Genomic DNA, 24,336 nt, shown 5'->3' on the forward strand with positions numbered 1-24,336 from the left:
AGTACTTGCGCTTCAAGGTGGACAGTCGCCACTACCAATTCAAGGTACTGCCCTTCGGGATAGCTTCAGCACCAAGGGTATTCACCAAGGTACTGGCGGTGGCGGCTGCACACCTACGCAGGGAAGCAATCCCGGTGTACCCTTATCTGGACGACTGGCTCATAACGGGGGAAACCCCAGGAATTTGCAGGTCAAACATTCAGAGGACTATCGACCTCCTCCACGAATTAGGCTTCTCCATCAACGAGAAAAAGTCAAGTCTGGTGCCAAGCACCTCAAAACAGTTTCTAGGAGCTATCCTAGATACTCAGAAAGGATTGACCTTCCCTTCGGAAGAGAGAATTCGGAATATACTTCTGCAAATTCCGCATTATCAGTCAGGTCAACAGATAACAGTACGCAAAGCTATGCGGTTACTGGGCATGATGGCGTCATGCATTTACCTGGTCCCCCACGCGCGTCTGCGCATGCGTCCCATGCAGGAATGGTTGGCGAAACAGTGGTCTCAGGCAAGTGGTCATTGGGACGATCTAGTGGTCGTTTCGCCAACACTCGTACAGAGCCTACACTGGTGGACAAGAGAGAATCTCGCAAAGGGGAAACCCTTTTACGATCCCGAAGTACAAGCCGTGGTGACTACAGATGCATGCCTGACTGGGTGGGGAGCTCACCATCTCCACCACACAGCTCAGGGTCTCTGGTCTCACTCAGTAGCCAAGAACCACATCAATCTGCTAGAGCTTCTGGCAGTATTCCGAGCGCTAAGGGCGTTCGAGCCCCATCTACTGAACTTGTCGGTGCAGATCAGGACGGACAGCACGACAGCCATGTTCTATCTGAACAAGCAAAGGGGGACTCGTTCGCCAAATCTGTCCAAGCTTGCCCAGAAAATATGGATATGGGCACTCAGACGGAACATCTTCCTGTCATCGCAACATGTTCCAGGGGAGCTCAATTCCCTAGCGGATGCTCTAAGCAGAAACTCCCTCCCAGAAGAACACGAATGGGTCCTTCACAGAGACGTAGTAGAAGATCTCTTCTCTCAGTGGGGTTTCCCCACTATAGACCTATTCGCCACAAGCGAAAACAAACAATGCCCAGGATTTGCATCCAGGTTCCCCCAGCCGGACTCCCAAGGGAATGCCCTGTGGATGAACTGGTCAGGGATGTTTGCGTACGCTTTTCCACCAACTCCTCATCAGGAAGGTGGTGTACAAGATGAACAAGGAATCTATGACGCTCATCCTAGTTGCTCCCATGTGGGCGAGACAACCATGGTTTCCACACCTACGCAGGATGGCGGTGTGCGAACCCATCAGACTCCCAGCCTGGTACAACCTACTGTCCCAGCAACAGGGTCAAACAGTGCATCAGGAACCCAACTCTATGAACCTAGCAGCATGGCTCCTGAAGTCATAGAGTTTGGACATCTCAAATTACCACAGAGGTGTATGGACATTCTAAAGGAGTCCAGGAAACCAAATACAAGGCACTGTTACTTTGATAAGTGGAAAAGATTCGTTATCTGGTGCCAGAATAAACAAATCAACCCGGTTGATTGCACTCCTTCCAACGTTGTGACATACATGCTCCACCTGCTGGATGCAGGGTTGGTTTTTAACTCGCTGAAAGTACACCTGGCAGCCCTCTCGGCTTACACCACATCCCATAACAAGGTCTCGTGGTGGAAAGTACCAGTGGTTAAAGCCTTCATGGAAGGAGTAAAGAGACTTCACCCTCCTATTTCGAACCCACCGCCAGGATGGGACCTCAACGTGGTGCTAGCTAAGCTCATGGGACCCCCATTCGAACCCATGCATAAAAGTAGTCTCAAACACCTGACTTATAAAACGGCCTTCTTAGTAGCCATTACCTCCATAAGAAGGGTCAGTGAAATTCAGGCTCTGTCAGTGCAGGATCCTTTCTTTACTATCCACAAGGACAAACTGGTTTTACGCACACACCCTAGGTTCTCACCTAAATTCATATCCAAGTTCCATGTAAACCAGTCCATCGAGCTTCCGGCTTTCTTCCAGAACCCGCAAAGCTCGGCTGAGGTGAAACTACACACCCTAGATGTGCGTAGGGCGGTCCTATACTATGTAAATAAAACCAGACCGCTAAGGAAAACAGATCAACTGTTTGTCTCCGTAGCTACAGGCAGAGAGGGGGATCGCGTCTCTAAGGGCGCTATCTCGAAGTGGATTATCAACTGTATACAGCTGTGTTACTCTCTTTCTGACAAGACTCTGCCTTTTACGCCAAGGGCCCACTCTACTAGAGGCATTGGTGCCACTCTGGCTTTCATTGCAAATGTTCCCCTCGACACCATTTGCAAAGCGGCTACTTGGAGCTCTATTCACACTTTTACTCAGCATTACTGCATTGACACTCATTCCAAGACAGATACACAAGTGGGACAAGCGGTTCTAAGACACCTGTTTGCTCATGACCCTTCTCACATCCCACCTCCTTCTTCTGGTACTGCTCGCTAATCTATGCACAGCATGTGATCTAAGCAGATTCCACAAGCCTCAGAAGGGATACATTACTCACCGTAATCGTATTTCTGATGCTTGTATCTGCTTAGATTCACATGCGACCCACCCTTCCTCCCCTCCGAGAGAAGGCGCATGATTGCTTGTAGTCTTACCTTTTCTGTCTATCTGCTTGGATTATCTGTACTCACGCTACTCCTCATGCTTCCTCATGTCAGAAAAAATACAATCTGAGGATCCTACACGCGTGAGGGATCTTGGGTACAGTGGACGTCACACTAGGGATAGTATTACTGGCACGCCTGTGTCGACGCCCATTTTCGACTTTCGAAAAACAAACTGTAATACTCCGCAGCTTCCACTAGATGTCGGCCTATGCACAGCATGTGAATCTAAGCAGATACAAGCATCAGAAATACGATTACGGTGAGTAATGTATCCCATATATATATATATATATATATATATATATATATATATATATACACACGCATGGAGGGAAACGCGTGTGTTTTATGTATCCTTTTTTGGCTTATATAAATATTGCTCGGTGCAGTACTGTGGCATGTTGTTAATCTCGAATCTTATGTGATCATGATTCGCCTTTTGCAGGATGGGGTGGGTGCTGGATTGCATTTACACCTCCTCCATTGTTTCAAGTTCACTGCTGTGCATTCTATTCTAAGCATGTGAATCCGTGAAAGATCCAATGCTGGAGAAGGGAATAGTTTCTTACCTGTAACTCAATTTCTCCAGCATTGGTATCTTTCACGGATTCACATGCGCCCTCCGGCCTCCCTAAAATGCAATCTTCTGATACCTTTTGATTCACCCCGTTCCACTTTGGAGGGGTCGAAATCTGAAAGGAGCCGCGGGGGCGGGGCATTTATACCACTACGTCCTAGTGGGGCGTGCGTGGGCCAAAAACGACTTAGATTGGACACAAAAGTGTTGAACGTTTTCCTATGGGAAAAGGCTTTATAAGCTTACAGAGGGTTCCCAGTCTGTCGACGGGTAATATTCTAAGCATGTGAATCCATGAAAGATACCAATGCTGGAGAAATGGAGTTACAGGTAAGAAACTATTCCCTTCATGCGCTCCGGTTCTCTGGGTCACCGCTCTGTGTCCCCGTGCCCCTCCTCACGAAGTAATCAACCTCGGCTCCGTGCTTGGCTGCACCTCCTTGAGATAGGAGCCGACGCACTGTCCCAGCACACATACTTCTCCAACTGTGTTGTCCTGTGCCTATTGTTTATTCTGCTCGCTTCTGGATCTATTGAACTTCGCTGCGGGGCTCCCCCTCTGCATCGCCGCAGCGCCCCGCTCCAAAGCCTTTGTTCCGTAGTGCAGCGGCCATTTTGGTGTGAAGTCCGTGAAGCTTTTAGATTTGGGGCATCACCTTCTGCCTAATCCGGATCTTGTCCCCGTCTTGCCCATTGCATGCCGCTTGCTTTCCCCTGCTCGTTCCTAACTTTTGGGAAGGATTTCTGAAGTGGGAACGGCAGCTTTCTCCGGGATAAATGCCAGATCATTAGGAGCTCCGGAGTAGCCCAGCCTCCTACATGGCCATCTAGCCACGCCCCCCAGTTGGCAGACAGCTTATGTTCTTATAACGTCCTCTAAAAGATTGTTTTCGGACTTAACTGGAAGTAGACAGTTAGCCGTAACAATTACCTCTAGTGCACTCAACTGTGGATTACACTGCCTTCTCCAGATCTTGGCCAGCAGAGATCTGAAAACACTCTTTAAACTAACATAGCATAGCAGGTGATAGGCTTGAATTGATACAAATGAAGCAATAACTTTATAATCCCTCAACCATGAAAAATCCCCTTATGTTATTGAGCCAAAATGGGTGACTAAATGGGGGTGAAGTGGCATAGTTTGTACATCGTGGAAGAGTTTGTTGAAGGGACGGAATCCGGTGAAGGTGCAGAGGTGCAGGGGGCACATGCACTTATTTGGGCCAAGGCAGTAGAAATCTGAGTTGTAGGCCTTCAGTTGCAAGAAGCCGTTCATCCAATTTCACATAGGAAATAAGTGGTGCTACTCACAGAGCCATGATTCCACCCGAAGGTAGTTGACAGAACTTCACTTCTATCAAGAGAAGTCTTCCAGTCTTGTTTCCAGATCCTTAAATTGAATTAGAAAATTGCTTTGCATAATTTGGATGTTGGAAAGAATCTCAAGTTTTACCTCAAACGTATGAAACAGCTGAGGTCTTCCATTATGCTATTAGTGCGGGAGCTCTTACCCGGGAAATCAGGCAACTGAAGCCTCTACTGCGAGATGGCTGATCTTAGGTATTTTTGAAGATCACAAAACACAGCATTTGTCAGCCCCCAAAGTCTTCACACCAATTTGATCCGGGCCAGGATAGCTTATGGTGTATTTCAGAGGCCCGTCCCCATAGAGGACGTTTGCAGAGCTACCACCTGGTCTATGCCACACAGATTTTGCAAGCACTACTCTCTAGATTCCAGCTCACATGCTGATGCCATGTTTGGCCAGGATGTTCTGCGGAACCACTGATGCTGCAGGTGTTCTTTGGGTGGCACCACAGAGCCTTTGAAGCTGCAGGCTGAGAGCGGCGGAGTTAGGTCAGTCAGAGTACAAGTGGGTTTGAGGATGGGTTCCTTCATTATGATTTCCTGTGAGACTTTCCTTCCTTCCTGTCCCCTCCACTTCCTGTGGAACAAGGCACTTTGGGTATGGTAATAGGAGGCAAGGATCACTTGTCTAAGGGGCAGCAATTGGGCCATGTAACTCTGGATTGCTTTAATCCTAGCCATTGTGGACCTATACCTATACAAGAGGGTGTCTTCTTTGATCCTATTTGGACTTCACAAAGAATTAATTTGGACCTCCCATGGGAGAGCACTCCGTTCCAGAGTCCTCCGCCATTGAGGTGAATATAGAGTTCTAAGGCAGAGACAAGCTCTGCTCCCTACCGGTCTCAAGGGCACATTGGGGGTGAACTGCTATTGTGGACCACACCTGCCTCTCTTTGCCCATTGCGCTGGTACTCAAGCCCCTCAAAGGAGATGAAGGATTCCTGCAGGTGCTAGCTAGCCTCCCCTGGGTTGGGAGTGAAGACAACAAGCACCATTCTTGTCCCTCTGCCCCTGGATTGGGACTCGCAGCATCCAGAGTAGCCAAAGCAGACAGGTCTCCCCTTCAAACATCTACCAAACCATGGGTGTCGCTTTTGAACCACCAGGTCTCCTTTTGCCGCCTTTGACACTCAACTTTAAACTGCTGCTTGCATCCATCGAACCTGCTCAATGCGGCAGAGCCACATCACCTGTCAGGTTTGAGCACCAACGAAACGTGCAGAAGACTCCGAACCACCCTGTCATTGAAACCAGCTTGAACCGCTGGAGCATCCCTTCACCAGAGCCAGCCGTACTCCCAGTTCCGACTGCTCCTGATGATCCATCAGCCTGCTTTGCTGAATGCCGCCTTTGGAGCACTGTTCGAATCAGACTATGCTGATTTGCCGCCTGGGTTCAATATCTCGAAGCCTGGTTCAAACCGTGTCAAACGCCTAAGAACGGGATTCTTATTTATTTATTTAATATGTATTTGTAATTAGTTATTAAACTTTTACAAAATTTCAAATACAATAGCATAACAACACACATGATTTAAGAACGCATACATAATTTCATATCAATACAGTTAAAACAGTTGGAAAGCATTCTCCAAGTGTCACGTCAGTTGATTAAAATCTAAGCAAATTAGGTTAATGGACGTTGAGATACTGAACCGATTCCCACTACACTTCCAAAACCTGCTACTAAGGTCTAAACCCATCTATCTATTTCATACCAAGGTCAACAAATCGATGCACCATAGGCAATTCAGTCACTCCAACATAGGAATAAAATTCCAACACAATTTAAACTTTACAAAATAATAAATCTAATATTATAAATAGTACAAAATACAGATCAAACCGACTGGCATATTAAAAACCAAACCACAGAATACTGTTTCAAATGAGGAGCCTAAAGCCATTTTACCATACTTCATTCATAGATTAGTGCTATTGATTGTAAGCGCATTTGTGAATAATACCATAATTTTCGGGTAACATTTTGCTTATAATTCCCCATAACCTAAAAAGGGCTAGATACACCCTTCCATTCTTGGTATTTAGAAAATATGTCCAGAAGGAGTCCGTTTTAATAGACTCGTAGCCATGTACTAGACATCCAAGTGTAGTCATAATCGCTGGTCCCAAGCCCAGGCACTCAGTGAAAACATGTTTCGCAGTTTCCAGCGAAACCTTACTCTTACAAATGTGACATGTACGATACTGACGGGGAATGTTAAACCTAGCCCCGAAGGTAATCAACAAGGGTAATTGATTAATCCTCAATTTCAGCAGAAAGTTACTAACCCAGGGGCTTGGACAGGTTAGAATATACCCTTGAGGTTTAAGAAAAGCATGTGTAACATTAACCACGTCAGAGTGGAATCTTTGACTAGAAAGGTGGACATAATTCTTAGTCCAATCTCATTGGCGTTTTTTATTTTTCAATAATTTTATAAGAGTGATAAAACTCGTCCCACGATTGAGCTTGGGAACCCAACCAATGTTTGCAAAACAATTTACCAATAGGTCCGTAAAGTCATACCCCTTGCTCCTGTTACAAACACGACCAGAAGTGGCCATAAGAGCAAGTTGACATCTGGGGATCATTTTCAAATACAATGTTCCCTGTCTTATTCTCACCTGGATTTTTAGTGACACCAGGCCGAGCTCCAACCTGATGTACTCAATGGGTTCTGGTAGATGTGAGAGTTCCAGTTCCCTTAGTCTATTTTTGTGGCCCTAGAGACTGGTTAAGTACCTTGTTGCATCTTTTTCCCGAAGGAGCATATCCTTTTGAGAAACATTGCTGCAATTCTTGCCATTTTTTCTCCCTGATAATGTATCCAGATATGTACATGTATTGGTTCTGCATGGGTGGGTTTCATAGTGTTTTTAATAATCGTTTGATTTTGCTTCGTTTATGTTTTTATAGAACCTGGATTGGACATTCTTTTATTTTGGAACTGTTGTGGTATTGCTGTTTGGGTTGCTATTCTCTCATATTCACACCCCTTCTAAGAGTAAAGCCTACCCTTAGCTCATGATACCACAAAAGGCGAAGGAAATCTATCTCTTGGCTGTGCCTTTTTACCTTCATGACTGGAATCGCTGTTGGTTTGTAGCAGCGTGAGGGCAGAGAAATTGTTTAGCCACTACTCATCCTTGTACTACAATCTGTTGCAGAGATTTGTAGGGCAGCTACATGAGCCAGTCTGTGTGCTTTTTGCAAGCATTTATTCCTTCATTTATCAGTTAGGAAGTACTCTGCATTTGGCCAGGAACTCTTACCTTTTTGCTTAAAGACTGGACTGTAAAAATCAGTTTCCCAAGCAACCAGTTCATACAGGGAGAGACCAGAATTAAAATAGAAATATTACCTCCCTGCTGATTATGGTAGTTTGTTCTTGCTCTTCCTCCTTCACAACTCGCTCCCAGCTATATCCTGAACGCATATGAGACCATCTTGCTTGTCTGAGGGAATGGCGGCTTCCAACGTGTGGGTTTCCCATGTGTAAATGTGAGAAAATCGAAGATAAATCACATAGGAAACATTTTTTGGCTCGATCGAAATATGCTAAAAATACATGCTCTATCCATTGGGCCTGTAACAATTCTGAGAGAATGGCCCCTTTAAATGAAGCAAAAGTGGAGATGGGCTACGAGGGAACCTAAAGGTTGACTTTCTGAGTTTGAAAACAGATATCTAGCTAAATACTTTCTGCCCGATTTATTTGATCAGCCAAAGATGGGAGTGTGTAGAAATAAATCTACTTTTTCCGCACTGAATTTTGGAGCATCACTGCCAAGCCGAAACGACTGATTTTCAACAGCCCCATTTCACTGCATATATATTTGGAGGGATGGGTTAAGTTAATAAAAATGGGTGGGGCTAGGGGAGTTGCAGGGGTTCTACCCCCAAATATATATATATATATACAGATAAATGGGGTAAAAGAAAAGATATATGTATTTTCGGCTTCGCAGTAATTGATTAGATATTTGACATAGATCCAAGCATGTGCAGTCAGAGAATTGTGATGGAGCACGGAATAGTTTGCTGGTTCTGTGCGTAAGCAGTGCTGTGGTAGTAAAGGAACGTCTGGGGAATAAAGTAAATGATGCTATGAAGTAAAGGGTGAAATGCGTGCCGGTGGAGCAAAGGCGCAGCTTTGTTAATTATTTAGTAGTGCAAAGATTTGGGAGGATGTGGGGTGGCCAAGGGTGGGGGTGAGGGGACATTGCCAAAGAAGGTTTGCTGGCACAGTGGGAAGAATGCTGGAGCAGTGAACGTGGGGCTGGACAGCAAGATAGTGCTGGAGATATTAGAATAAATCTTTTAATTATTTGTGCCCTTATACCGTGTCTTCCAGTGTACTCTGTGTTGGGGAGATTTGTGATGTGGCATTTATAACAAGCCTGTACAGTAGTATTTCTAGGTACAACAAGAAAGGGAGGGGGAAACAAAGGGAGGACAAAACCACAATCTTACTAGGCCTTGTGTCATTCAGATCGCTCATGTGCGGGGAAGAGGGAGGGGAGAAGTGCCAGACGGGAAGGCAACGGAGAAGTGCAATGAACTCAAGAAGGTCAGCCAGCGGGTGGCTTATAAGTTCAGAGAGAAGGTACTGTAGGGTTGCAGGTACAGGCCCTTAAGTGCTGGGGGAGCCCGGCGGCAGTGTGAGGGCAACTGAACATGCAGGAGCCTGGGCCCGAGTTCGGAGGGTAGCCAGGTGACCAGTGCGCAGAGAAGTCCGGAACATCAGCAGGGGAGAGGAAGCGAAAAGGAAGGTCTCGAGTTGCTTCCGGAACCAGAGTTGGCTCTGCTCAAGTTTGAGAGAGGCAGGGAGTCTGTTCCAGAGGGAGGCCCAAGCTAAGGAAAGAGATCTGCCCCCAACTCTGGAGAAGCGTCTGACCCTCAGTTGGTAGATGAGCGTAGAGCTCAAGAAGTAAGATGTTTTGGAAGTGAAAGTTGGAGGTAGTGCGGTCACAGGTCCCAGAAAGCCTTGTGGACGATGCAAAGGGTCTTGAACTTGATCCTTGCAGACACGTGGAGCCACTGAAGAGATTTCAGAGCTGGAGAGATACGATCCCTGGGCTTGTGGCCAAGGACAAGTCTTGCAGTCCTGTTCTGGATAAGTTGTAAAGTTTGAAGAGTAGAGGCAGGCAGATTTAGAAAGAGGCTGTTGGCACTAGTCCAGCCTAGAGAGGACCAGAGCTCTGGAGACAGTGAGCTTCTGAGGGAAAGTGAGAAAAGGAAGAATACCTCTGAGGAGGTGCAGCTGATAGTTTGACTTATTAGAGACGTCAGAGATGTGAGGAGAGAAGGAGAGATTGGAGTCGAAGATGACGCCAAGTTTCTTAGTCTCACAGGAAGGAGCAGGAAGAAGGCCCAGAGTGGGCCATTTTTATGCTTCATCCCCTCTCCTAGTGAGACCCCATCACTTTTTTCTGGACTTCTGGACATTTTTCTTTATATCCTTAATGAGTGGAGCCTTTTTCCACTCATTCATTCTTATGGGTTCTACCTTTTGGAACTCTGTTCAGTGATTTACTTTTTCAATGGAGTCTACTTTCCTCCATATCTCTTTTTAAGGCATCTGTGTTTTACTGTTTCTGGCCCCAGCTCCTTATGGGCAGTGTTGCTGGGAACCCTTTGGGTTCTCCTTTGAGATTCTTTCTTTCTCCAGCATGGGGTCTGGCATGGATTCACATGCTCATGAATATTCCCAGTCGTCAGGCTGGGAATCCTCTGTAAAAGAAAAAAACAGTTTCACTTACAAAACTGTATTTCTCCTTTAACCAATCAATGTCTGCTGGGTAATAATGCCCCCATCCAATGACAGTCCTCTCCCTAAGCCCGTCCTCTGGCAGCCATCTTCAAATTCTTACTGCACGCTTCAGTGTTAGGAGTCCTCAAGTTTGCTCTGCGAGCTACTGCTATGTTTAGTCATGTTTTTGACTAAAAAAGGTTCTATTTTTGGTCTGAAAGAGCCGGTGTGCTCTCTTCATCTGCCGACGGCAGGGATCCGTTGTCCGTGAATTTCAGCACCCCGAAGGGCGAAGATCGATGAAGTTACCAGGAGGCCATCGGGCCTACTTCGCGCCCTCCGACCTTGATGGAGGGGAGGGGAGGAGAGGGGAGGGAAGGGAAGGAGGGAGGGAGGCAAGAAGGAAGGAAGGAAGGAAGGATTGATTTGTTGAAGACAAGCACCTGCAATGCCTCTACTGCCTGCATCTAGACCACAAGGAAGGAGAATGTGAGGTATGCCTCGGTTTCTTCAAGAAGATGACGAAGGATAGGCACAGTAGACTGGCGGCATGGCTGAACACCAAGGCCTCTGTCCCGTGCTCTGAGCAGGGTCATGCCTCACCCAGGACCGGACGGTCCGAGTAGCAGTCTTCCAAATCCTTTGAAGGCACCTCATCCATGGGGGCCCAAGACCAGGGCAAGAACTGCAAGTCCAGGTCCCAGGGTGGACAGGGCACGAATGACATCACCCTCCGCCTCCATTGCCAGCCGGCAATCGAGCTCCTCCTCGAAAAGGAAATCGTCCAACCCGGCAAAACTGCGGGAGAAGCCGCGGACGGAGGAGAAGGCCGAACTGCCCAAGAAGGCCCAATCGGCACAGGATAAGACTTCGTCGACAATGGAGTTGGTGGCGGCTGCTCTCACAAAGGCTAAGGGGGCTGACCCTGTGAAGGTAGCCCCCACAGCGCAGAAGGTATCTGTCCCCAAGGCGCAAAACCGCTGAAGTGACTTTGGCAAAGTCTGCTGGCACGTCTGAGAAGGGGACACTGTCTCAGAACCCGGTTCTGGCCCCTCAAGGTGGAAAAAAGTGGGGCAAGGAGGATCCGGATCAGTCCCAGGCCGTGGCCCAAACCATGGATGTTTCATCCATGGATGATGAGGACCAGGAGTCCTTACACATGGTCCACGAGGATGTGGAAGAGAAGGACTACAGCACGGGTCCTAGTGTTCCGATCACGCCAGCTCAGCCGAGGGATGTACCTCTGAACGTCCTGTCGACCCTCCACACCTGGTGTCTGAGATCCAGAAGAGGAAGCCACATGGCCGGGTTCCAATGGTCCTGCATGCCCCTGATCAGCCGCCAACGAAGAAGAGGAAGCATCATCCGACACACCCATTTCAGCCTCCACATCTGTGTTGAGCCGCCTCTGCCCTAGCAGACATAGACACAGGGACGGATACAGCCACAACGACAACAGAAACTATATCGTCGCAACAGGTGGCGGGTCTCCGCAGCCTAGGGTGTCCCCAGCGGATGAGGTGGCGTTGTTCCATTCCGTGATTGCCAGAACCTCTGAGCTATTCCAGCTTGTGTCTGAAGAAACCAGGAAGGAGGGTTTCTTGTACCAGAGGCGCGAGGCCAAGAGGAAGACAATCGTGGTGGTGCCCCTTCTGGACGATGTGTGGGAGGAGGGCCTGGCCCTCCTGAAGAACCCTTGCACGGCTCCGTCCAAACGGGATAGGCTGGAGAAGAAGTACCGGGTGCTGCAATCCTCACCCAAGTGGCAGAGGTTGCAACCATCAGCAGATTCAGTGGTTTCAGCAGCCACGAGGAAACGGTCTGCTAACCCGTCCACGTAGTCTTCAGTCCCTCCTAACAGCGAGGGGAAGAAGATGGAAGCCATGGAAAGGAAGGTGTTGTACACAGCAGCGTCCACCATCAAAGCGGCATTACATTACAGGGAGCTGTGGTACAAGCTGGGTCCAATTTTGGTGTTCCTCCCCGATTACAAGAAGATGGAGGCAATCGCTCTCTTCCAGGAAGGGGAGGTTGTGTTGGATCACGCCATCAGTGGCGCTGGACATTGCTGACACAAGGTTCTGGCAGATGGGGAAAGGTGTCTGTCTTCGTCGCCAAGCCTGGATGAAGGCCACGAATTTCCACCAGGAGGTCCAAGCGAAGGTACTGGACATGCCTTTCGATAGAGATAGCCTTTTCGGGAAGGTCATCGACTAGTCCCTACAAGCTATCCAGGCGGATACAGAGACGGCTCGTTCCCTGGGCACCCTCCAGCAGCACTGCTCTTCTCTTCGCTCCTCCAGAGGAAATCCGAGCAGATTTTTTTAAGGTTTCTCCTCATCGTACCGTCAGTCTTCCAGATAAATGACTCAAATCCTACAGAGGCCGCTCCCAGGCCTCCCTCCGGCATCACTGTCGCCCGTAGGGCAATACGCCGAAGCAAACCTGAACCGGCCTGGACGCCTGGCCCGCACCCATGCACCCCGGGTGGGAGGTGAGTGGAAAAAGATCACTGACAGATGGGTGCTGGACGCTCTTGCCCAAGGACATACCCTGGAGTTCCAGCTCACGTGTCCGCGGATGCCTCCTGTGGCCCGTCAGGAGCAGCACATCCCTCATCTCTTGTAGGAGGTTGCATGAGTAGTACAGACCGATACTACGACTTGGAGACCTGTATACCACTGGGATAGTTTTATGAAGTCTTACCTCAAGTGGGCTTTAGCAAAACTCCCCTAACACTTGTCCTGGAGACTGAATGTGTCGTCAGGAACTTTTGCTGTTCTGCTACTTCGCAAGACTGAGCCCTCTCCAAACTGACTTTTGCATAGAGTTAGAGATCAGACTTTAAAAGCTTTAGTTTGCTAAGAAAACGTCTCTAGAACATCAAGCTCTGCTACTGTATGACTAACCAACCCTATTCCTTCCTAAAATTCTTTTTTTTGCCTGGATTTGCTAACTAAATAAAATCATCCTATATCTTTGTCTTAACACGATAGCGCGGTCGTACCGATAATACGGTAGAACTGTCATTAGTGTCAAACTCTGTAACAATTGTACCGTGAGTAACTACCACTGAAGCAGTGGCCTTTGAAAAGTATTTGTAAGTAATCCTAAGTGTGTTGGTTATTTGAACTAAGTGGATTTCTGACTTCTTTGTGTAAATGTAATAAATGATATATTTTAATACAACTTTGTAAGTGTTTCTTTGGACTACTGTACTAACTGGGTTCAGTGTACTTACCTACAGCTCACAATCCTCCTCCAATGATACACCTGACTGCTCTGCCACTCTACCTAGGTTCTTTGAGTAGTACAATCTTGTACTAAGAGTTGGGGACCTGTATGCCAAGGGATACTTTTATGAAGTCTTACCTCATGTGGACTTTAGGAACACTCCCCTAACACTGTTATCGGTCTTTTATCAGATTTGCATTGGAAGAATTCAGCAGCAGCGGCACATGCATATTTTAGACCATTGCCTATTTACTTAGTCCTGTTCTACAGTAGGATCAGATCTACCTTTGTAAAGATTAGCTCTGTCGGAACTAGTATTTCAGAAGGCTTGCCTTTTTGAAAGGTCTGCAAAGATACCTGTATTGTGATGGTGAATATGCCAGTCTTTTAGTGCTGCCTTCCTGTGAAATGGATTTTCAAAGATAGCTTTTTCTTTCGCTCTGTTTCAACAGAAGCAGTCAATCCTGAAGAATCAGATGCTGGCATGCCGGAGCTTGAAGAAAATGGTGCTGCAAACTTGGAAGATCATCCCGCTGGTGAGCTGGAAAGTTTAACGCGGACAAATTCACACTACATGTACTTGCACATTTTCTTTTCTGAGACAGTTTCTGTTACAATTTGTGTTGATGTTGGGGGACAAAGGTAGTCAACCCCAATATATCCTGGAGAAGAAGTGTGAACAGTGTTCTTTTAGCAAGTAACGGCCACTTAACCACAGCTAGACCACAGTGACTGTAGTTTTCAGTGGTTCTGCATAAACAGCCCTGGGTATAAGTGAGCCAGTAACCCTAGTGCACCTTTACTTTACTCTTATAATACCAGCAGGTAACACTAGTATACTTGTCAATGGACTTTATTTCATATAAATCACAGACCAGTACCAAATAGTAATCTCTGGCACATGCCATCAACCTGAGCCCTACTTGAATTTTTATAAGCGGTCACCTAGAGCATGCAAGCATATTCAACTCTGACCTACTGGCTGTTCGTAGATGACATCGGTGAGTTGCAGTGAGTAGTGTAGTTAATTCTGTTTGTAAACAAAGCCTTTTGGTTAATGTGAAGTAGCATGTGCAGAAACCATGCTGTGAGATTTTGGGTTTGTAAATCTTACAACCAGTGTTTTTTCTTTCCAGTATCACGTGTTGGCAGGTGTGCTCAAAGATTGACACTGTGGTCGGGGATTGGGATAGGAGGTCTGCAAACTAGGACGGTTGTTTAGTTTTGGCCATTCCCTGTACCTCATAGGTTCAACTGCCCTGGTGCATAATTATACTGGAGGAGCACCCCCTTCTTAAGGTGACAACAAGGCTGAAGCATTGTTAGGCAGTTTAAGGATACCATACCGATAACTGCGCAAACAGTCTTTGGTAATGTTCATTCCTCAACTGGTGTGAACTTCAGCTTCTTTGAAGCCCATCTCCTGACCAGTGCTGCAGTAAAATGCAAATTTCTTAAAATAATGAGTAAACAAAAACACAAATATAGAAAAATACGCCCCTTTTGGAATGCACAACCAGTGGAAAGAAAAGGAAGCTAGACAAATGCCCCAGTGAGATAAAAAAATCCCAGCAGTCCTGGCCATTAGGCCATTTCATTTTCAGGAGAATTATTAAGGCTATTGTGGGCATTACCCTAGATGCATTTGAGCATTCCTTGGTTAGTTTGATAAATAATTTAATGCAGTTAAGTACCGTAGGGCTGCTATTTTATTCAATCTCTAAATTCAGTGGTCAATTTGTCAGCAAATCAAAACTGTGTATGCTTGCTCATGGACCCTTACGAGAGCAACTGCAAAATAACAGGTAAACATACAAGCGTAGACTGAGAGAGACCTTCCCAGTCTGTTTGTCTGAACTGGAAACCTCACTGCGGAGACCTTTGCCATCTGTGACACACTTCTCCATTTTTTAGTACGTCTATTGTTCGAGGTCTCCTCCTTCTACAGACTTCCTTTTTTCAGTCTTGTTGCTTTATATAGTTTTTTATGAGCAAGTCTATTTTTTTGCACTTTTTGGTCTTGCTCAGGCCATTGTCTAGAGTGTATATTTATGCCTTTAGTGGCTGGGCGCAGAACACTGATTGCATGTTACGTGACAGTCTTTTGAGAAGGCTTTTTCAAGCAAAACTGTATACATTTCAGGATTTTCATCAAGAAACGACGGCAAGGATTTTGGGACTTTTCATATTGGAATAAGACTAGGACAGTGTGACGAATGCTATGATGTGCCTTCTCCCCGAGGGGTAGACACTTCCCATGAGGCCTCTACCCGATAGTCCTCCTGGGGGTGGTACTCAGCGGGAGAATCTCATGGGGAGTGATTCCCCCTCTGGGATACAGGGTGGACACCATGGGCAGACATGGTATTGTCCGCAATTACCTACCTCTTTCACACCTCCTTCCTCATCTCCCTCCACTCCTACCAACTCCCCTATGTACTTATGCCAAACCAATAGTACTAGGACGAGGAAGAGTAGGGTGGACTCCACTGAACTGTCATCTCTACATACTGGGATGTAGAAAAGGCTTGGAGCCCTGAAGAACCCTCAAGACAACCTTAATTTATTGTCTAGTTCTTTTATGAGAAGGACTTAAAATGGAAAGGGACTAACCATGTTGCTAGTCCTTCCCTGGAGGCACCATGAGCCAAGTTCAAATACAGAAGACAGCGAAGATGATCCTACAGTTGCTGACTGGGATGTAGCTGGAGAAGTTATGGCGTCCCTACCAGCTCCAGAAGAGACCGAGGAACTGAAGCCGCAAGAGGCTCAGGCTCCCGGCATGGAAGAGCACGGCGGGAAACGGTCCAGCAGGTATGTGCAGTCGGTTCTATGTGATTTTATGAAATAGAATTAATCTAATTGTTTTTTCCCTACTGATCCATTTTGCTGGGAGGAGACAGTTTGCAGCCCCCTAACACCCTTGTCCATCCTAAATTTTGTATTCACCTAAACCCACCCCCGACATATATTCGCGGCAAAATCTGATCAAATAAATTCAATGAATTCCCCTTTGATGAGTTCTACTGCGGCAAAAACTGCTGTTACCTGGAAGCCGGGCTGCGCAGGAAGTGCTCGGGAACTGCATACGTCAGCGTGCAAAAAGGAACGAACGCCCAAGGACCGTCGGAAGACGCAGAGAAGGTTGAGGTGAGCGAACAGGAGCCCACATGGAAGGTACGGGGGCGGCCCGGGAACCTCGAGGGGGCAAGAATAACCCATTCGAAGGGGTCTGGGGCCCAAGAACAAAAATCCTATGGGAATAGTTCTGGAAATGGAGTACAAGAAACAAGTAAAAAGGCGTCACGGACCCAAACAAGAGAAACCATAAGCCAGGCATTGTTAAGGGTGGCTGTTGTAGGCCGTGGGAGAGTCAAGCAGACGAGAATCTCACTTGCATGGAAGCCACACCCTCCTGCTTTCAAAATACTCTGCAGGTCCCCGGAGTGGTGAAGCCCGCCGCTGTTATGGGCGGCTGTTGAGATTCGCAGGCTGTTTGAAGTAGCAGGCTACTTCAAACTCAACCCCGACGCTTTAGGATCCCTGGATACCTGGATCAATGGGGAAAAGTTTCCTTCATGCTGCCATAGACCAGTAAAGTGACTTTAAATCTTCTGTAGCTCCCCCGCTCCTTTCTATCCTTCGCCGGCTGTGATTGCCAAAAGGAGGCAGCACCTGCTGGTCAACTTTGTTGTAAATCCCCAGCAAGATGCTGCGGTTGGCAGGCCCTGGCTGGGCTCTTCAGCTAATCTCACGCCTTGAGCGGTTGCGGCTGCCGAACCCACCGTGACTAGGTATGCTAGGGAGGAAGGAGCTCAGGAGTATAGTACGGAGCAGAGGGGCCACATTTGATGAGTTGATACAATTTGAAAGAAACTTGAACGATCCTTTTTATTAACTTGAATTGCTATTCTGCTTATTCTTCCCGCTTCCTAAGCACCCGCTTACGAACTAGGAACTCCATGCAGCCGTACCATTGACTTTTATTTAATGGATTCATGTTTTAATATTGGAATCCGATCAGAAACAGCTGCCGGTTATACAAGTTTAAATTTTTCAGTGAGTGGGCGAAGTAAGTTTTAAAAGTGTTTATATTGTTCTATTGTTTTTTCACTGGTTGTACATTCTCCTTGCCTCACCTCGGTATGGTGAAAAGGAAAGCTGAGAGTACCGTGCAAGGGGGGCAAAGCAACCTTTCAAGATCTTTAAAACAAATTAATAAAGTAAATTTCCTGATCACTGAAATTAGACGTTCTGTATGGCATTGATGGTCATGTTGGACTGAGAGCTCTGAGTTTGCTGGAGAGCGAAAGACCGGTAGTTGCTGAGATAAGGGGAGCTAAAGATGATCATAATGGTAAAGTGCACTTGAATTCCGCCCCAACTGTGTCACCACTGAAACTGATGATTTGATCTAAGATTACGGTGAAGGGGATAGATTTGGTGGGTTCCAGACCTCATATTACAAGGGAGGATCATTTGGTATTGTTTGAAGTCCCCCCCAACCTTAATCAACTAGGGGGTAAAAATGTTGTTCTCCAGGTTAATCACAAAGGTAATGAACCAGGAGTGTTGGTGTCAAACATTGTGGAAACCCTTCTCGTTCCCTCTAACTGCTCGCTACTAACCTTTGGGCAAAGGAGGGTTACTGGTATAACTTTGTCCCTCATTCACCCCTTGGTGGGACAGGTCGGGGACTGAAATAGTATGGGATGCCAATCCTGTCTCCACAAGGGTGCCAAACCCCTTGGTGAAGATATTTAACCCTTTTGAACCCTTCGATTCTCTTGGTGAGTCCCCCGTAAACTTTACGGGGGATAATTGTGTTGCAACACCATGGAAGACAGTGTCTCACACTAAGCATGGTAACCAACGCGGGCACTTCCCAAGAGTTAAAAGACCGCAGGGGAACTAAATAAGAGGTTGAACATTACTTCTTGTGAAGTGGGTACCCAGACAAGCCCCAAAGATTTGAGCCTTAGCTCAATTTATTTAGAGGAGAATGGGGCTGTTCGCTCTCTTGAGAATAGTATTTTATCCTTGAAGGAGGCATCTGGTGACGTTATTGGCAATTATATGAAAGGTTTATTGGGAGAATTAAAGGAACTTAAGGGGTTGATTGTTGCCCTGACCAGTGAGGGTGCTGATAGTACTGCTATACCGAAAGAGAAGGGTTCAACACCACATGCCCATAGCTTCAGTATTTGTGAGGGGGGGGGTGCTTATGCAAGTGCTAATAGCAGGAGGCCATTGGGAGAGACTGGGGTGAGTAATTTGTGAAGGGTAAATGGAAACCTAGTTCGCCATCAGCAGGTTAGGTCTAGATGGGGTGGAGATAGTGATCGCCGGAGTGCCCGCCATGAAAATAGGGGCATCTGGTGCTCACGGGTCCAAGATGCACAGGACTAGAACCAAAGGTTTGGTAACGCACACATGTCTGACAGGTCAATTTATAGGCAACATCAGGGCTTTTGCCCCCCAAATCCTCCCCATCCTCTTTTCTGGTTCTAACCTGATATCTGCCTTGGTATCAGAGAGAGCCGGGTGCCTCGTGAGGGTCATGAAAATAGGGCCAGAGCCAACAAGACCCCTATGTACTATATGATCAATATCCCTAGACTAGCAACAGATGCTTATGAGGATGCAAAAGCTCTTAGGAACAAGTGTGTACACTGGTTTAAGAACACCAGGGTGTCTATCGGTTATTGGGAAGGATTTTATCAAATATATTAGGGGCTCACTCGGGAATTCTAGTACTGATTATATTGAGGTATACTTCAGCTTCTGGGAATTGGTGAAGGGCATCCTAAGTATCGACCTGTGTGTAATTCCACCAAGGGACGTAAAGATTCTGGTCCGATCCCAGCAATATTTCCAACTTAACTTGGGACAAAACGGTCCAAAGTTGTGGAATTTAAAAGATGAGTCCACAAGAGAGTGGATGAATAGCCAGAGTAAGGGAAGTGTGTGCAGCAGGAAATAGGATGAGGTCGCCCTCTAACCTGGAGCAGGCAGATTGACTGGATGGGTTAGAGATCGAAGAATCAATTAGTACCCTCTAAAAATCTTATGGGACATTGCCGGGGTAAAAAGTGTAATTGTGGATCTGGCATGGTGTGATTTTTGTCAGACAGCCTCAGGTTATAATCCTTCAGGAAACATGGGTTTTGGATCCCATAGATTTTCAAAGCTATGCTAGTTTTATGGTACATGCCACTAAAGGCCTTGGAGGAAGACCGATGGGAGGTCTACAGATTTGGCATGACATTAAATTGGACTGGGGGATGACCTCTATTGAAACTGGCTCCCCAGGTCTACAATTGCTGGCTGTGTCTACTCAAGGGGTGGAACGGTTTCTGCTCTTTAATCTATATTATAGACCAAGTGTGGGCTCAGGTTTGGAGGTTTTAACGAGGCTCCAGGAACATATTAATTCAAACAATTCTATGATTCTACAAAGTCGGTATACTGTGGTGGCGAGGGATATGAACCTCCAGCTAGAACCACTGGTAGCTACTGAAGATTTATCGGAAGACCAGGATATTGCCTTGTCTATCCTGGCATTTTTGACTATTCCCCCTAAGAGAATCCACAAAGTGGCTGTGGAATCTGCATGCATCATCGCAAATTCAAATCTTTTTGAGCCTGCAACGAAAGACTGACAGGTGACCAACCAGCATATATAGCATTTAAAGGTCAGAAGGGGTCTTCTTGTATCGATTATATCCTTATTACTGGCATTAGTTTGTTTAGAACCAGGGATCTAGTTGTGGTTGCTTGGAACGAGCGTGATCACAATCCCCTCTGTTAAAGCATGCATAGGGACTGGTGGGCCAAGTGGAGTGAGGGATTTAAGGAATAACCAGATCATTACTATCCATGGTCATGCAAGAAAATCTGTTAAGTGGGCTAATTGGGTTACCAGGGAATTAAAAGTGGAAGCATATGCGGCTATTGCGGAGAATGTGGGAAATATTTCTAATTCCATTTTGCCAGTCAATGCAGTAATTGCAGAATTTTAGACCTTGGGCTCGAATTTACCATTTTTGTCCACAGTAAATGACCAAATAAAAAGGAGGACAATGGTGATAAACCCCGGGTTTTATGAGGAGTGTTCTAGGGCAAAGAGGGATATAGTGGGTGCTAGAGCAGAGAGTCCCTTGGAGAAGAGTGCATTAAGAACCCTAACCGCTAAATATAAGCAGCTATTTAAAAGCAAAAAAGGGGCATACTCAAAAACTGCATGGGAAGCACTTTATTCTGCTCTCGATGAGATGGGCATGACACGATTTTGGAAACTGGTTAGTCCGGAAGTGTCAGGTGGTGAGAGGACACAGCAATGTTGTATCCCGGGAGCTATATGGAGACGACATTTTGCCAAACTATATGCTGCCCCAGAAAGGATGCCTACGTTAGCTAAATGCATTGTTCACGCCCCGCTTATCCCCGTTGAGATATTGTATATCGCTAGGGAAGAAGTGGAAGGGGCCTTGGTATCCCAAAAACTGGGGAAAGCTGCTGGTCCCGATTTGAGCCCCCTAGACTTTTACAGAGATGAACTCACCATTTGGTCCCCGATTCTGACCAGAGTTTTTAATGCTGCTATATGCTCACAGGCAGTTCCTAGGACATGGAGGGGGGCAACAATAGTCCCAGCGTATAAAAAAGGAGGAAGAGAGCTACCAGATAATTATTGCCCAATTTCATTGCTAGACTGTGTTGGTAAGACATTTGGTGAAGTCCTTCAAGTGAAATTACAAAACTGGGTGGATGAGACTAGGATTATCAGTGATGCCCAGGCTGTGTTCCGGGCAGGTAGGAGTACTCTGGACCACTGTTTCCTACTTTTTTAAATAATTCTGAAATGTTCTAGACTGCTCAAAGTAAAACTGTCATTTTTCTAGACATTAAAACTGCTTTTGACTCAGTCCCACGAGAAGCCCTTTGGCAAGCTCTGGAGAGGAGAAAAGCCCTGATTGTATTAGTCGATGCAATCAAATTATTACATGTGGAGACAAAGGTTTCGGTCTGTTACGGACTACGGGGCACGGGGGGGGGGGGGGGACAATCTGAATCCTTTGCTGTCCAGAAGGGGGGGTTCGCAAAGGATGCGCTCTGCCACCGCTCCTCTTTTCGATATTCGCCCAGGAGATGGTGGATGCACTACAGTTGGGTGCTATGGACGTGCCTCGAATTGCAACCAAGAGATGGCCAACCCTTCTTAGCAGACTATGCAGTATTTTTCGCCACATCACCAAAGGGGCTGGAAACTTCCCTTGCCATCTATGTGGGGAAATGCAGGGAGCTCGGGCTGGAATTAAATGCTGGTAAACCAAAAGTTATGGTTTTTAAACACCCGTTTGCCCACCCTAGCAGTATAAATATAGAGGTTAAGGGCTCAAAATTGGAGCAGGTAAAGTACTTCGATTATTTGGGGATTAGGTTCAATGAAACTGGGAGATGGTTGGACCATCTTCTAAAAGCTAAAATTACCCTAAGTAAATATGGTGGGGGTATTCATTCCTTTTTTACAAGTCATGGTGGTGGGGCAATCTCACCGGCATTAGAACCTTTCGAAAAACAAGCTTTACCAGAAGCTTTATATGGTTCTGAGATTTGGGGCTATTTTATCATAACATCATTACCGCCAATTGAGAACATATTTCTGAAGACTCTATTGCTTCTTCCAAAAAATGCCCCTACTTCATTGGTCCAAATAGACCTTCATTGATGGTCTAGAGCTGGCCAGTTTGCCCTCAAACCTGTACTGTATTGGGTAAGAGTATGGTCTGCTCCCAGTTTAGCTCCCTACAGGTATGCCCTGTGGAACTTTTTAGAGTTGGAAAGGGCAAAGAGGTGTAGTTGAATACCTCATGTAGGTTGAACGCTAAAGCATTGTGGGACAACCCCTTATAGTGCCAAACAAAATACATTTCTTAGCTCAAAGTGACTGCAAAGACGAAAACCTTGGAAAAGCTAGTGATATCAAGATCTTTGAAGAAGTGTCCCAAATGTTTACGTTGTAATATGATGGGGAAATGTAAAGATATACTAGATGAAAATGAACCCCCTCCCGCCCCCATGAACGTTCTTCATACGTATGCTTTTTAGGCTAGGAATTCTGCATATAGCTTGGTACATACGGACATGGTCATCGTCGAGATCTGGCGAATGCCCCTTCTGCCGATCAGCAAACAAAACTCTGCCCATTTTGTTAATCTGCCCAGTTACACTAGAGCTAATATGTAGGTATTTGAAAGCTTTATTGATTGTGTCAAGGTTAAAGAGCACACAAGAAGCTGTGCAGTTTTTAACGTGCACGCCATTGTGCAAGCTTGTGTTTGCCTCAGCTAGATATGTGCATCGACTCTGTTTATTAAGAGGGAGGTTGGTGGGTACTTCTTAAATTACATACTGGGAAGAGTTATGTGGCTGTGAGCTTGCTCTTCTCATTGTGGGTAATGCCATTGAATGATATTAACTATACGTAGACACACTTTTGTTTTAGATGTCATTTTAAGATTGTCGTGTGTATTTCAATTTTGTATAAAGTGCTTTTGTGGTGAATTGTGCTGAAGGTCTATTCTGAATAACGCTTTAAAATGAATAAATTAGAAACCATATTGAAGGGATCCGGGGTCCAAGCCAGTATCTGGAATGGGAGTATACCAGGACTGCCTGTTGAGCAATTGGAGTAGCTCAGATAAAGACGAGAGAGCATATTGAAAGGTTTTGGAGCGCAAGACGGTACCTGGCAGGGGAGTATACCAGGTCTGCCCAACTAGGCCAGTGGAGGCCCAATAAGCCTGAGAAATGCCAGAGGAAGGTATTCCCCCTGCTTTGTGGAGCTGTGAAAACAAGCCTGAGAAAGGCCAAGTGAAGGGAGGCGGTCCCCCTAATTTGTGGAACTGTGAAAGCAAGCTTGCGGGAGGCCACGGGAAAGGAGATATTCCTTCTACTCTAAACTGCCAATTGTATGGAACCGTGCCTGTCCAGAAGAAGGGAGTCATTCTTCTGGACCAAAAGGACAGTAAACCACTTTAGTATGTTTTCAAGTTTAAGAAGTATTTTGACACAGGACTGTGGACTCTTTATTTCTGGACATTTTGAAATTGTCCTTAATATTTAGTTGAGGCAGAAACACCCCTCTTAGAGTTAGGGAAAGATAGGGTTTTCTCTTTATTTCTTTAAGAAATAAAAGTCTTTGCCCAGAAACATGCCAACTGTGTGTCAGTCTCCACCTTCCACACACTTACAGCAGGTACTACCACGGGTGATACCAAGGACACTGTTACAAAACCTAACTTAGGTATAACTGTGTTGATACCAAAGTATTGTTACCTGTACTGGCTCAGAAGCTTCTCTTTTATTGGAAAGCATACAAATGGACCAAAGTGCTGACAAAATGACAATAACCTGTTAAACAGATCTCTAAAATAGTGCAGAGAATCGGCAGCAGCTGTCTGATAAAATGGCATCATAAATGGTTGGAACTCGCTCCACATTCGATACTGGCGTTTAAGGGAATCAGACTGAGAACTATAAGTGAAAATAGACTATATTCTGTCTGATCTGTGAAGGCATTATGAAGCAAGACACGGACAACAGATTCAAAGTTCAAACAAAAATGGTTTATTAACCTAAACGTCAGGATGATTGAAAGCCTGACTTGCCGTATGTTAAGGTGGGATTTCCCCACCTAAAGAACAAAGGATAGTTCGAGTCAGTAAGTTC

At 46.1% G+C, this 24,336-nt stretch overlaps 1 protein-coding gene across 3 annotated transcripts in view; it reads left to right on the top strand.

Moving 5' to 3' along the window:
* The window catches only part of GOLM2 (golgi membrane protein 2), an 801,157-nt gene that overhangs the window by 390,341 nt on the left and 386,480 nt on the right, over positions 1-24,336 (top strand). For all 3 annotated transcript variants that reach the window (XM_069624194.1, XM_069624193.1, XM_069624192.1), the window contains exon 6: positions 14,055-14,138. In XM_069624194.1, the coding sequence (XP_069480295.1) occupies positions 14,055-14,138 (84 nt within the window). The remainder of the gene's footprint in view (positions 1-14,054; positions 14,139-24,336) is intronic.

The sequence above is a fragment of the Ambystoma mexicanum genome, chromosome 11 (assembly GCF_040938575.1).
Source record: "Ambystoma mexicanum isolate Mex_15411 chromosome 11, UKY_AmexF1_1, whole genome shotgun sequence".
NCBI lineage: Eukaryota > Metazoa > Chordata > Amphibia > Caudata > Ambystomatidae > Ambystoma > Ambystoma mexicanum.